The 14,355-nt window shown below is 34.7% G+C and overlaps 1 protein-coding gene across 1 annotated transcript in view; it reads left to right on the forward strand.

Annotated features, from left to right (window-relative positions):
- The window catches only part of DNAH8 (dynein axonemal heavy chain 8), a 114,262-nt gene that overhangs the window by 17,640 nt on the left and 82,267 nt on the right, over window positions 1–14,355 (forward strand). The window contains exons 10-21 of the mRNA XM_057369934.1: window positions 242–343; window positions 1,640–1,774; window positions 2,666–2,863; window positions 3,385–3,461; window positions 3,903–4,002; window positions 6,146–6,265; window positions 6,992–7,127; window positions 7,804–7,991; window positions 8,890–8,970; window positions 9,711–9,827; window positions 12,340–12,459; window positions 13,202–13,331. Of these exons, the coding sequence (XP_057225917.1) occupies window positions 242–343; window positions 1,640–1,774; window positions 2,666–2,863; window positions 3,385–3,461; window positions 3,903–4,002; window positions 6,146–6,265; window positions 6,992–7,127; window positions 7,804–7,991; window positions 8,890–8,970; window positions 9,711–9,827; window positions 12,340–12,459; window positions 13,202–13,331 (1,504 nt within the window). The remainder of the gene's footprint in view (window positions 1–241; window positions 344–1,639; window positions 1,775–2,665; window positions 2,864–3,384; window positions 3,462–3,902; window positions 4,003–6,145; window positions 6,266–6,991; window positions 7,128–7,803; window positions 7,992–8,889; window positions 8,971–9,710; window positions 9,828–12,339; window positions 12,460–13,201; window positions 13,332–14,355) is intronic.

Raw genomic sequence — 14,355 nt, forward strand, 5'->3', positions numbered from 1 at the left:
TAGGGGATTTAAAATATGTCCTGGAACTTGAATATACTTCTGGGAGTGTTCTCAGGGTTTTAATAGGGTGTTTGCTGTGTATATTGCATATATTATTTAGCCACTATTTTTCTCACAGGTGAAATTTATTCCAAATCTAATAATATTATTACATGCACATGAGAATTTTGTTAGATTTTGTGAAACAGGCACATTTCCTGTGAAGCTTGAGACTTACATTTTTTTCATTTGTCTGTCCTAGGTTACAAATCAAATGGTCACAACATGTAAAGCATATATTACAGATGCTGGCTTGAATGGAGTCTGGGAGCAGGAGACATCAATAGTCATTGGAAAAATTAAGGTTTGTATTTTGATATTTTATTAATTTTTATTATTTATGTGTGGAGCCTATTGATTACCTGTTGATGTCATAAGGAAGTCCATATCAATATGTATCAAGCACTTCACACCTCTTGTGTCCTTTTATTTCATGATGCTTTGAAAGTTTTCCYGATTCTTAGCTCACAGGCATTGCTGAAATTAGAATGGCCTCATCTTGATCAGTTTGGTCAGTCACTGACCTTGGAGTTGGTATCTCTGCCATATGTGCACCCAAGGAATTGATATTCCACATTTTTCCATCTTGAGGAAGAGTAGATATGGAAGGGGAAATACCTCTGRTATGGTACCATCTTCCTCTGCCATGGGGAATCTGATATTTGAATAGACCCTGACTATGTTACAGTAGTTCCTTCCAATACAAGATTTCTTTGGCGTATCATGAAAGTTCAGTGCTAAGGTACTYTTCCTCTTCTTCATCTGATGGTGACCTATCAAGGACAAATTAAGAGTATGCAATATGTGTTGGCAAAATATGTGCATCTGGGATTATGGCTGCCAATGCTAACTTCATTTCCACCCTCTCCTTTTCCAGACTTCCATTACGGAGTTCCTATCTTTCCAAAAAAAAAAGGCATAGAATGCAGAGAAGAATCACTTCCCTAATCCTGCTGGCCACATTATTGCTGATACAGACCAGGATGCCACTGGTTCATGTTCAGTCTGCCATCAGTCAGTACCCCCAGGTCCCTTTCTGCCTGGCTGCTGTCCAGCCACTCTGCCCCCAGCCTTAGCRCTGCAGGGGGTTGTTGTGACCAAAGTCCAGGYAGACAAGGCACTTGGTCTTATCAAACAGCCAATTGTTGGATTCAGCCCRTTGATCCAGCCTGACCAGGTCCCTCTGCAAGCCCTCCTACCCTCCTGCAGATCCACATAGGCACCCAAATCTGCAAAGTGGCTGATGGTGGACTCAATCCTCTCATCCAGATCATCAGTACATATATTAAACAGGACTGAGCCCAACACAGATCCCTGGGGGACACCACTAGTGTCCATTAGTGTCCAGTGGTAGAYACCACTAGCACCATTCACCACCACTCTTCAGTTCATTGTACTGTRCTGTTGTATGTTCATATGTTGCAAATATTTTCTATTGATACTAAAAGTAAACCACTGCCTTTAAGTTGTTGTTGCCTGTTGACTGAAACTACATGAAGTGATAACTAACAACTTTGGAATGTCAGTCCATGTGAGTTCTCTAGTCCGTCATGCATAAGCATGGCATAATGAGCATGGTATTTATTCCTTCACTTTTTAGGAATGYATATGTCTGTTGAAAGAATATCAGAAATGCTTTCATGAAGTTTCAGAAAGTGAAGGAGAAAAGCCAATTGAAGTATCAGAAATGTACATTTTTGGAAAATCTGAAGCTTTTTGTAGGAGGTTAGAAAAAGTGAGTATACTGTGTGCTGTTATTATTGGTAAAAAAAGAAGCRTCTCTCAAAAAAAYAGTTGGACAAAGTGGATGCTTGTCAACATACATGCTCTTAATCATCCTGTAAAGGAATTTGTCTATTCCCTCAACTCTCTGCTGAGGGAAATTAGGCATTTCCCCAGAGTAAGTCATCCCAATGCATTATSCAATTACTTCAAAATTCCCTTCTCAACTTGACAATTTATCTCTTTTAGAGTGGAAAGAAATAACCTGATTGGTCTAGACATAGATCATTACTTTAGGAGGTTTAAAATTATGTGAAAAATAATGCACTTTTGCTTTTTTTTTTTTTCAATTACATTAAAAACTCCTGTTTACTGCCAAACACAATTTTTCAGATGATTCTGCTGCTAGGTGTGGTCTTGACATTTAGCTTGGTAATGCAGTGAAGTGATTTTAAACTGACATASATAGGATTTGTGTGGAAAAGATAATAGGTTCTTCTTGGTGCAGAATAAGGTCAAATAGGTGCAGAACAAGGKCAAATAAGGGATAAGATGATAAACATCACAAGGTAGGAATTCTGTGAGTCCATGATGTATTTCTTATTTGTCATCAATATGTACATGCCATGTCATCCTATTGGATCTAACAGTAAAATAWTAAAAATCCTTCTTTATCATTAAGAGAAACAAGGATTATTTTACTTTGTTTGGGTTGTGGTGAGAACTGATGTTGAAAACTGAATTAAACACGTTTTAGTGACAATACTTGACTCAGAAAGAAGACATTTGTGAATTCAGTAGCTAGAYGAATGGCTGTTGTTTATTTTATTTTACTCGGGTTTTAGTTTATAGAGGAAATAACAAATAATTCATTTTGAGCATGAATATAACATCTTTATTTCAGATAATGGAGATGATAGCTGTAGAACAGAATTTTAATGCACTGACTATGTGTGCAATTGAAGGAGTAGATCTCTTGGCAGTAAAATTCAAAAATATCTACCACATTTTTCAAAAGAAACCTTATGATGCCCTTGATCCGCATGTAACAGAATTTGATACRGATTTTGTGAAATTCATGACAGAAGTTGAACGTTTAGAGGTAAGTAATATTATAACTTCTTATAACTTATTTGGGGAAGAATTTATTGAACTGAATATTAGTGAGACTGGATTGTGAATAGGCTACATTTTTCTTCTTATGAGCTTGGAGATGTTTGTCTGGAGGGAGACTCTTTCCATTCTTTCTCCTTCTTTTAAAAGAAGGTGTAAAATATATCAAACAGTCCTCATAGATGTTTGTCACTCTGCAACCAAAATGACAAAAATTAAGAGACCTGAGAGAATGATCTGTGTGGAAGTCATTTATTAGCCTGGAGAAATGTGATTAGACTTTGGGCAGAACAAATTTGCAACTAATTTGTTTCTTTCATAGACCTTGTATGACATTTTAGAGATTATTTGACTGAAACTAGCTATTTATTAATTATATTTAGAATAGAATTATAAGGCTGCTATTTTGTGCTTTAAGTAGYAACAATTTCAAATGCTACTATATTAAGAAAACATCATCAAAATACTATTCTCTGACCAGAAAAAAGTACTGAGTTTTGTATTCTTTAGGCACAGCTACAGACTTTTATGCGTAACTGTTTCCGGAAAATTTTGTCTGCACAGAAATCACTTCAATTACTTCAAAGGTATTGACAACTGTGTYTTAAAATATTTTAAAGTAACCTGAAATTACGTATTAGCACTATCTAAACAACTCAGTGAACTTTAGAACAAAGGGCTTAATTGAAAATTTTTCATTAATGATATTCTGAATCACGTAATAAAATATATATTTTAGTTTTCTTATGCGAATCAATACATTCTGTTTCTTAGTTTCATTAGATTATTTTTATATACAAGAGGATATTAAAGTAAAAGCCTAATAAAATACTAAGCAACAACAAGCAAAATAACAGGGCAGAAATTTTCAACTTGCTTAAACTTCTTCAAAACTTCCTCAACTTCCTCAATTTCCAGATTCAAAAGATTTTTGCTTATTTCACGTTATATAATGGTCATATACCCCAAAATAAATAAAAAAAATATTATTTTAGAAATGTCATTTTGGGTACTAATTTTTAATACAGGTTTCAAAGTCTTAATATGCCATGCCTTCAAGAAGAAACAGTCCGTACAATTGGTTCTATTCTTCAACATTATGTATCAGAACTCGAAGCAACTAAAAAGGTATTTAATTTCCTTTCAGTAAGTTGTAGACATCATGTTAAAATAGCAGYAAGTATTTTAATATGAATAATTTTAAATTTATTTTGCCTATTTGACTAATTTACTCCCGATGCTCAATTCATCATACTTCTATTTTCCTGTTACAGAAAACAGACCTTAGTGTGTGGGCAATAAAATATGCACAATTGCTCTTGAAGGCAAATTTGTCATTACAATTTTATACTTTAAACCAAAATTTTATCTGTCATTCCTTCTTCAATTACATTTAAAGAAACATGTTCTTTACTAGCTGTGTACATTGCTTGCATGTACCTTTTGGATTTTTTTATTATATGAGCTTCTACATGTAATTTGCATTTRTAGGTAGCTATWATCAAATGCKGTGGCAGCATAAAATACATGTAAAYTACAGGTAAATTGYATTTAYATTCATTATACWGTAATTTCTTCATGATTTTTGKAGTGTCCCATGACKGARGTATAAATGAGAATTAACTTCTGGGGACTGCTCATACCACTTGACTGTAAATTTTTTCTTTGCCTGTAAAATAAATATCTAGAACTAGATGTCCAAAACTAGATGTACAAATTCCCATTCTACTCAAGAAATAAGTAATTACTCTGAAGTCAGTTCATCTGATCAATTTTATATAGTGTCCTGAAGATTTAAATAATTCCCTCCAAATGACCCTTTTTCTTCAATGAGTATAAAGAGAATCTGGAAAACCAGACAGATGAAAAAGGTTTTTTGAGATGTTTACRTTTTTTAAGGTCAGTGTACAAGTTTACACAAGGAGCCAAGCATCCATAAACTACACACTCATTAGAAAACTATCCCTCCAAACCATGACTTAAAACTGTAGCCTAGCAAAGTTGCTCTGAATCATCTTTACAGCATCTTTTCCCTACCTACATTCTCCATATAACAATTCCTGAACTTCTAATTACTGGCTTAATTGGATGAATAGATTTTCAGCAKCATTGCTTTCATAAAAAATCATGTACCTTACCCATAGCTGTATTATCTTAGGCAAAAGAAAAATAGGTACATTTACCTGGAGGGTTTTATCCAGGTCAGTTCCTCTCAAGTTCACCGTGAAGCTACTTGAATTTCTTTGGTTTGCATGCCTGAAGTTGGGTGGATACAAATACTCCCTTCTTCTGTCRAAGAATATGTCTTGATTCTACTGACTAGTTCTAGCTGCTTTTTATTCGATATTACTGAATTGCCTTTTATCTTTACCAAGGAAGTTGTTTCTAATAAAAATTTACTCCCATGGCAGTGCTAGTTCTAAAGTGATTGAATACTTTGTCAATGCAAATTTTGTACATTATGCTTCTAGGCCTTTGCTTTTTTTTTTTTTTTTTTTTTTTTTTTTTTTTTTTTTTTTTGGTGGGTTTTGTTGTTTCTATTGTTTTTGTTTTTCTCTAATGCAGCCATTCACTGAGCAGAGAACACTTTTTTCTCATCTTGGGCACAGATAAAAGCATGGGCTGTGTACCCAGGGGTATCTATATGTGTATTGATTAGAAGTTAGTAGAAAAGTGCATATCATAGCACCCTAGATTATCCTGATTTGGAAGGAACCCACAAGAATCATTGAGTCCAAATCCTGAAACATTAGCTAATAGATACATGTGTCTGAAGAACAGTGTTGATTTTTTCTAGTCTGTAGGAGAAAGCTGTCAGTTGGCAATATAGCCTGGACCTCTCCTGAGGCCAGTTCCCGAGCAAAGGAGCAAAACCCCAGAAGAGGTCTCCCAAGACCACTTATTCAAACAGCTTGCTTTTCCAGCAGAAGAATTCAAAGTCAGATGTCAGACTTGGTCCTGAATGCTGGCTGCTCAGCCCGAGTCTGCAATGCCTTTTGGTGTACTCAGGTCTCTGTCCTAAGCAAGCACAGCTGAGAAACAGGATGAGACAATGAGAACAGGAGAGATACCAGCAATGATATCATTGTGTGGATCTTTGAAGCATACCAAGTTGGGGAAGAAATAAATTATTCTCTCAATGAAGTACTGTGTGACTCTATGTGAATTTAATCTGTGGGAAGAAGAAGAAACTGTGCTACCAGAGAAAACAATTTAACATTTCAATAGATTTTTTTAATCCATGTGTTTAATGATGTTGTTCTTACTGCAGATTTACCAGACTCAGAAGGATGACCCTCCTCTTGCTCGGAACATGCCACCTGTTGCAGGAAGGATATTGTGGGTGAGACAGCTGTTCAGAAGGATAAATGAACCTATCAGCTATTTCCATGTAAGTTGATGTGACCAAAAACTTGGTGTTTTGTGTAACAGTGAACTGTCTTGCTTCAGTAGAGTGATCATAAAGTTTCTGGTTATGATTATATCACTTTTTATGTGCCATGCAGCATTTTTCTTTTTATGTGTATACTGCTCTGCAGTAACCCTTGTTGTAGATCCAAGATGTGGTATTAAAATTGAACAGACTAGACTATTTCAGTTGAAAGGAATCTTGAAGAATTCTTGAAATGTTTGAATCATTCTCCTACAAACTGTCTAAGGTCTCCTGCAAAGTTAAATTTTGTGTGAGAGGGGTGTTCACTTTCTTGTTTCCCTCAAATATGAACAATGATCATGGAAATGTGTTCTAAGGGAAAACAGGCATCAATATCATTACTGGTTAAAAAATGAAATTTTTACACCAAATTTTCAGTTATTAAATTTTGGGTAGAACTGAGYATCCATGTCACTATGAATTGCAGGTATTTATGACAGTATATTAAAATAATTGCTCTTACTGGTGTTAAATATTTAGTATTTATTCCTTACAAGTTCTTACTGACTTTATTGCCCCTTAAATTTGAATCATAAGYACCTGATAGAGTTTTTAATAACTCTATCAGTATAATTCAGAGTATTAACTTTGACTATGTGTAGAAAATAGTTGAATTGGGAAAAACCCAAGTGGTATGGGTGTTTTTGGAYGTAGTATTAATTTGAATGTACTGTGTTTTAATAGAAACATTCGGATATCTTGGCAAGTCCAGAAGGTAAAGCAGTTGTTCAATCATACAACAAACTTGCCTATGTATTGGTGGAGTTCGAGGTAGTCTATCATAATGCATGGGTGAAGGAAATGTCACAATTACAGTATCGTAAGTAATTAAATATGTACTTGCTTCTTTAAACTGTTGTTGAATACTAAGTTCACACAARTCAAATCAGATATTTTTTAAAGCCTTGTTTACCCTTAAAATGTACAAGTTAAATCAAGATCTGGCAAGTAGACTCAGTGACTTACTGGCCTTGAAACTTGGTTTTGGTGCAGAGGATTGCATATTTAGTACCCTATTTGGCAGATGAATATAAACAGTAGTGACAAATTTAARACATAGATAACTTTGGTATTTAAATTCATCATGTGTAGTATTTAAGAATTCTTTCTGTTTTCTTTCCAGTATAATTATTCATAAGGTTGTATTGCTTCAGTCCCTCTAAGGACAWKTATTACTTAATGCCTAGYARTGTTTGATATTCACTGTGTTTCMAGGTCCTTAGAAAATGAATTYCATAATTTTTTWAATTAGRCTGAAAAAAATTATGWCTGGATCTGAGGCTTGTTTGGTTTATGAAGAGACAGGCTGAAAGTTAATATGATGGAAGTCAGTTGTGTRTTTTCTTTAACTGGAAACAGCATGAAGCTATTTCACAAATAACCATACATACTTAATCACCATACAGKAATATTAGAAATCTGGATTTCGTAACAATTCATAGAACATAAGCAATCCTTTGCCTTAGAAAGGATTAGATACTAGAATGTCTTTACAGCCTTACAATCCACGATATTTGTGCGTCATCCTAAAACGGAGAAGTTYCTGGTAAATTTTGATCCCCACATTCTGGAGATTGTGCGAGAGACCAAATGTATGCTAAAGCTGGGTCTGGAMGTACCAGAGCAAGCAGTCAAGATAGCAATAATAGAAGATAAACTGAAGGCAAACAAAACACAGTTAGAGGTAAACTTSGAAAGTGTCATGATTGCTGTTTGGAAAAATTTAAAGGAAAGTATGTTTAATTGTAGGATATTTTCAATAGTAAAATATTAAAGCTGAGTAAGAAATAATTTAAGGTAAATTTGTAGACTGCAGAGGTGGACATAGAAGATCTCATTTGAAAACCCCCTGCTAAGTGCTGTATGGGCTGGTAGATACTTAAATATAAGAATATATATTTAACATACCCAATGGCACACTTAGTATACTTCGAACATGAAACAATTAAAGATATCCAAGGAGTTTTCACTGCCTGAAAGTCAGTAAGATGCAGTTTTATAGAGTTTTTGGGAAGAAAGGCTGTAGTTAGTTTGGTTTGGAAGATACGGTGAGCCACAAAAATGTGAAGAATTTCRCAGGTTACCTGCAAGAGAAGTTACGTTTTTTATACCTGACATAGTATCTGCTATAGTGTTTTTTTCAAGAAGCCTGTATTTTGGGGATGAGAAGTTATACAAGATTTCTCTGTGTGTATGTGTGTGTGTGTGTGTGTGTGTGTGTGTGTGTGTATCATAAGACAAGAGGATATTCTAAATTTGAGTTCACACCTGATTTAAGCACCTAACGCATATGATACTCCATTTTAAGCAGGTATTGCAAGTCATGGTCGCTAAAGCTCAAGTTGTCTTTAGTTCTAGACAAAGATCATACTTTTTCTGGCTTTGTGCCTTATGAAAGGCATTGTGCTTTATGAAAGCCATTGCACAGAGGTRGCTTTCATTCTTCCTTCTGTAGTATGATACAAATTCATTACATTCCAGAAATGCTGTTCATAGGTATGTAATGTCTGTGTAAAATTCTAAAATTGTTTGCAAATACAAACAATAATATTTGTGTGCTAATAATTTCTAATAATTGACAGGGTATTGTCCAGGCTTATGAAGATTTGCGTAAAGAAACACCGAACATTTTTGTAAATCTAATGACACCAAAAATGAAAAGGGTTGGTATTGCTGTATGCACTTGAGTGTATTTCATAATAAGTTAAAATAATTTGTAATTTTAAAATATTTAGCTGGATCTACATGTTGTGTACTTAATTTTACTAAGACTTTTAAGACTAGAAATTCACTCTTTGCATCCCTTATACAGTTCTCAAATAATGTATTACAATTAAATAATTTTAGTGCGTAGTAAGACCAGTAGAACAAAAATACAGTCTTTATGGTCTATTTATGTCTACAAATCTCTGGTTTTAATATAGAGGTTTGATTGGAGAGAATTGTTAGCCTTGTCAGTTGAGTCTCTTCAGTGGCGTAGAATGCTACACGATGACGTTATGTGCTACACTAAAGGAACRGTTTTGTTGGAGATGCAGAATATCCGTCCCACAAGCCATTTTATTTTATCAGACACTTACAATGTCTGCATATGTATGTGATTGTTCTAAGTAACTCTCCTCTTTTTGGTTGTAAGCAGTAACACCAAAAGACTGCAGAGTTTGTTTAAGTTTGTATAACTACAAAATTGGGCTGAGGTATGAGAAACAGAAAAACCAGATGTTGTAGTATGCACTACCCTCCCCTTCCTTCCTATTGCATAAATTTCTTTGACTTTTTTTTTGGTAACTTGTAACCTCCCTTGMACACCACTCTGTTTTATAAGCAATGTTAGTGAGTATAATAATAATGGCATTTGTTTTAATTGTTTTCTGTTGGTTTTAAATGATATCTTWATGCTTAGATGGAAGGTGTGTTGAGGCAAGGACTTACTATGTTGACTTGGGCATCTGTGACACTGGAAACTTTCTTTCAAGAAGCTGATGAAGTTCTGCATGTATATAGACAGCTTTTGAGAAAGGTACACATTTGYTCACTATATATAAAAAATGAAAAGCTTACAGAAATTATTTCTAGGATCTTGGAACATAATCTGGACTTATTTTTGTACCATACAAAGAAATGTTGTTGCTATTTAAAATAGGTTCTTTTTCTGGAATAGGGATATACTCAATAATTCTCGCCCATTATTGCCATCATATGTTTGATTTTTACTTTTGCCCTTAAAGTAGATTGTCTTCAGATTCTGGGGCTTTCACTCTGATTTTCAGAGTCAATGCCTGCTTGTCTTTGAGTGCTTGTCCAGTGGTGCAGCTGCACAAAAGACAGTTCCATGTAAAAACTGTTCAGTGGAGAATTTTTTGAACATTAACTCTATTCATATCAGGCATGCATCCTCTTTGTGAAGCCTGTAAAATAATGGAGAGTATGCTTTTTCTTCACAGTTCTTTGCATGCTGCTCTGTGCTCTTTTACTTTCTTGTGTTTGTCACATGATTTCTTAATTCTTTTGATTTCACATTTAAAATCTACATAAATAATCTGGATGATAGGATCAAGTGTACCCTGGCAAAGTTTTCCAATGATACCTAGCTGAGTGGGAAGGTGGAGAGACATCCTCCAGGAAGAACTGAATAGGCTTGAAGGGTAGGCTAGCAAGAACTTTATAAAGTTTAACATGGACAAATACAAGGTCTCGCACCTRGGCAAACATAATCTAGGAGTGCAGCATAGGCTGAAGTCTGTCTGACATGGGGAACAGCTCTGTGGAAAAGGACCTGGTGGCTAACAAGCTCAGTGTGCTGCTGCASCAAAGAAAGTCAGCAGGATGCTGGGTTGCATCAACAAGGGCATCAACCAGCAAAGATAAAAAGTCACCATCCCCCTTTACTCAGTGCTGTTCAGGCCAAACCTAGCACTGTGTTCAGTTTTGGTCCCTCCTAYGCAGAAGAGATTTGGAGGGGGTTCAGGGAAGGGCCACAAAGATGATCAAATGACTGGGAAGCCTGACAAGTGAGGAAAAGCTGAAAGAAATGGATTTGTTCAGCCTTTTTAGTAAAGAAGGTTTAGTGGACACCTTATCATCATGGTGTAATATTTGAAGATGGGCTGCAAGGAAGATGGGGACYCCCTTTTTACATGGAAAAGATGAGGGGTAATGGGTACAAGTCACTCATGGAGAGATTCCAATTTGACACTAGAGAAATATTTTTTGCAATGAGAATAGTCAGCCATTGAAATAATCTCCCAATGGAAGTGGTGAATTCACCAGCACTGGGCACTTTCAAGACTCAGCTGGACAGGATACTGGGCCATCTTGTCTAGACTGTGCTTTTGCCMAGAAAGYTTGGACAAGATGATCCTTGAAGTCCTCTTCCAACCTGGTATTCCATGATTTTGTGATTTAACATGCTCAAGGACTTGTATTGGCTTGTTTTATTCTCAAGAATTTACCTTGACAGTCATATTGCCCTTCTGGCTTTGTGGCTAAATTCTATGACTCTTTTTTTCTATGAATATCATAAATTGTGTCCCATATGGTAGGAGATTGTTAGTTGCTGGTCATTATATCTAGTTCTTTTTATGTATGGTAGAAAATCGTATCTATGATCAAATGCTCTGTTTGCAACTGAAACTCAAAGCTGGAAAAAKATTATCTGTGTCAGAAATGAACAGTTTTGTAAGCCTGAGTATATCTGAAATAACCATGTTTTTATGTAGAAACATTCTATTTTCCTTAAATATTTAGATTGTATGCATTTTTTTTTACTTTTCCCTCCCATATAAATTTTAAAAAGTTTAAGATTAGACTCTTCAAGAGATTAGATTAGCTAAGATTTTAAGATTAGACTCTTGATTGCTGTGAATGGGGTATTGTTGACAAATAGGAAAAAAGTGATGTGAAACAGAAACATGAGGTATATTGTGAAAAATAAGATGGAATATCACAAATGCAAACTATTTCAGATAAATGGTTAAAAGTCAGTTTTACTTGGATTCTGCCATGGCAAAAATAATTTGCTGTAGTTGACTGTRTAGTAATAATGCTGCAATTTAAAATCAAAAACCCTGCAAAAAACTATGGTAACTAAAAGAAGGAGAAAGACTGATGATTAACCCATCAAGCAATTCACAGTAGATCCCCACCTTGCCTTGCTGCTAGATTTGTGGTCAGTAAGAGCATGAACAAGAATCTAATTATATTGATGTAGCTTGTTTTAGTACTCTGTTTTATTTACTCTAGCAGCAAGTGTGTCTTGAATTTCAGGAATGATCTTCTGACTTTCATTACTGCCTGTCTGCCTAAAACTGCAGTTAAACTAGCCAAGATTTTTGGGAGTCTAGCCTTTGTGAATAATCCTCAAGTTAGCATAACTCTTGTTATTACTCACTTTCTTAGAGGATCTTCTACTCTGTAACCTTCTTGCATTTATTTTTCTGCTAAACCTTTTTTAGCTGTTAGAGCTCTCTAAAATAGAATACATTATGCTCTATGGATAAGTGTGTGGTATTAATGTGATTTTCTTCTTTTAGGTTATTATTTTAAGTGAAGTGCAGATTGGTTCAATATTAAAAGAAATATCAACTACTTCTTTAATTAGCTTACCAGTAGATGCTCCTATCGAAATAGAGGATCTGTTGATTGACAATGAGGTGTGTGCCACTTTACATTTTTCAACTTCAATTCTAGGGCGTGTTAGAAAAAAATGCCTTAGTAAATGAAAATAAAACTAAAAAAATAATTCTCTATGTGGAAATACAGAACTTTATTAGTAATTAAATTATTTTGGTTGAAACATTTAATATGAAGATACATTGGTTCTTTGGTATTTGAGATATTTAAGCTGTAGTATTTCATAGAAAATCTTATTTAAGTGCTTTGTAAATAGATGAGATTTTTTGTRTATGAAGGACTTCAGACATAAATAGCCCTTATTCTCCCCTATTTTTTCAATTTTTTAAAAAGGAGAAGGCAAAAAATACTTTCCAAAAGTATATTTGAATATCTGAAAGGTTTSTTGTTCCAAGATAGGCTAAAAATGTATTAAATATCAAATCAGTGTAAGGAAATAAAATCATTAAGGATAGTTGAAACAATATTTGGGTAATTTCAGATTCAGACTGTGGCYTCCCTTCAATATTCAGGATTTATTTTGAGCACCTAAAAGTACCATTATATTTCAAAAATGGAAATTTTTAGGCATTAAAAGTATGGTGATAATAGAAGATTTTTATAAATATATAATTATATTTTAATAAATATATATGTTTAATTTAAATAGTTTTGGTCTGATGAATGCAATTTTCAGGGAAATGTTTTGAATCTCCATGAAGAGGAACAGTAATAAGATAATTAGTGATAGTAAGACAATTCATTGATATTTTTWTTTAACAGGATTATACTAAAGAATGTGCTGAGTCATTGAACATCAAAAGCATGCACATTGAAGATGCTGTTCAAGAACTAATAAATATATTTGAAAAGAATTATGAATTTCCACCTTCTAGGCCCGCAGAGACACCAGGTAGTTAATGYTGCTTATTTAAATAAAAAGTTCTGTAGATTTAGCTAGTTTTCATCAAAACTGATCTGTTCTAGCTAATTTTTTTAAGACTTCTCCCTCCCACTACAGTTTCATYTGTGTCACCATTCTGCCTTCTTTAACCACTGTTAAACTAAACCACTAGCTCATGAAATACAGTTTTGGTGGKGTTTCTGGAGTTAAAATCTGTCCTTCTGTTTAGAGTAGGAAAGCATTTGCCCTAGAGGAAGAGCACTAAAGTCCCATTTCTCTTTGTCACTCAACATGACTGTCCTCCTTCACAACCCCCCAGCCATAAATGAAATACATTGTTCCTCTCCTCTSARCTGTGTCASCTKTTTGGTATGGTCCTTCTGGTTTTTACTTTCCTGCCRCAGTAGAATTATGTCTCAAACAYGGGTGCTTTGCTGGCRGGTCAGTTTAAATTAGTATGGTCAWCTGCTGGCACAYGTRTGGCTGGTTCCCACTCCTTTGGGGTGTCTCACAAAGATTTTAGAACATCCCGTACAGTACAAGAAAAGTAGTTGAAGAAAAATACTGTTTTAAGAAAAAAATATTTTTGAGGCTTAATCAGTAATGGAGCTCTTTTCTTTCATAGAATTTTTTTTTTCTGGGTTCAGATTTTGCCAGCTATAGAGGCATAGTCAGGGTCAATAATCCAGGTGATTCCATGGGGTGCAAACAGAAAAAGCTGACAGAAAGATACTTCTCTGTCTGTTGTTGGATTGTTTATAACAATTTTGATTTTTTTTTTGTTTGTTTTCCCTGATACATCCATATCTACCAATCTACCTTTAACAACAGATTGGCAGTGCATTGGTAGTGTTTGTTTGGTTAAGGCTTATAGGCTGGACTCAACCACACTTCTGGTGTGAAAAAKTGTTGTGAAATAAAATCCATTTTTGGTTATGTAGGTATTACTAAAATAAAAGTCAGTATTGTCTTGCCTTTGATGAGGGGACAGCATGCTTTAAAGCAGAGCATATATGGAATTACAAAAATTATT

The sequence above is a fragment of the Malurus melanocephalus genome, unplaced genomic scaffold (genome assembly GCF_030028575.1).
Source record: "Malurus melanocephalus ecotype Western Australia unplaced genomic scaffold, MMel_1.1 scaffold_5, whole genome shotgun sequence".
NCBI classification, from domain to species: Eukaryota; Metazoa; Chordata; class Aves; order Passeriformes; family Maluridae; genus Malurus; species Malurus melanocephalus.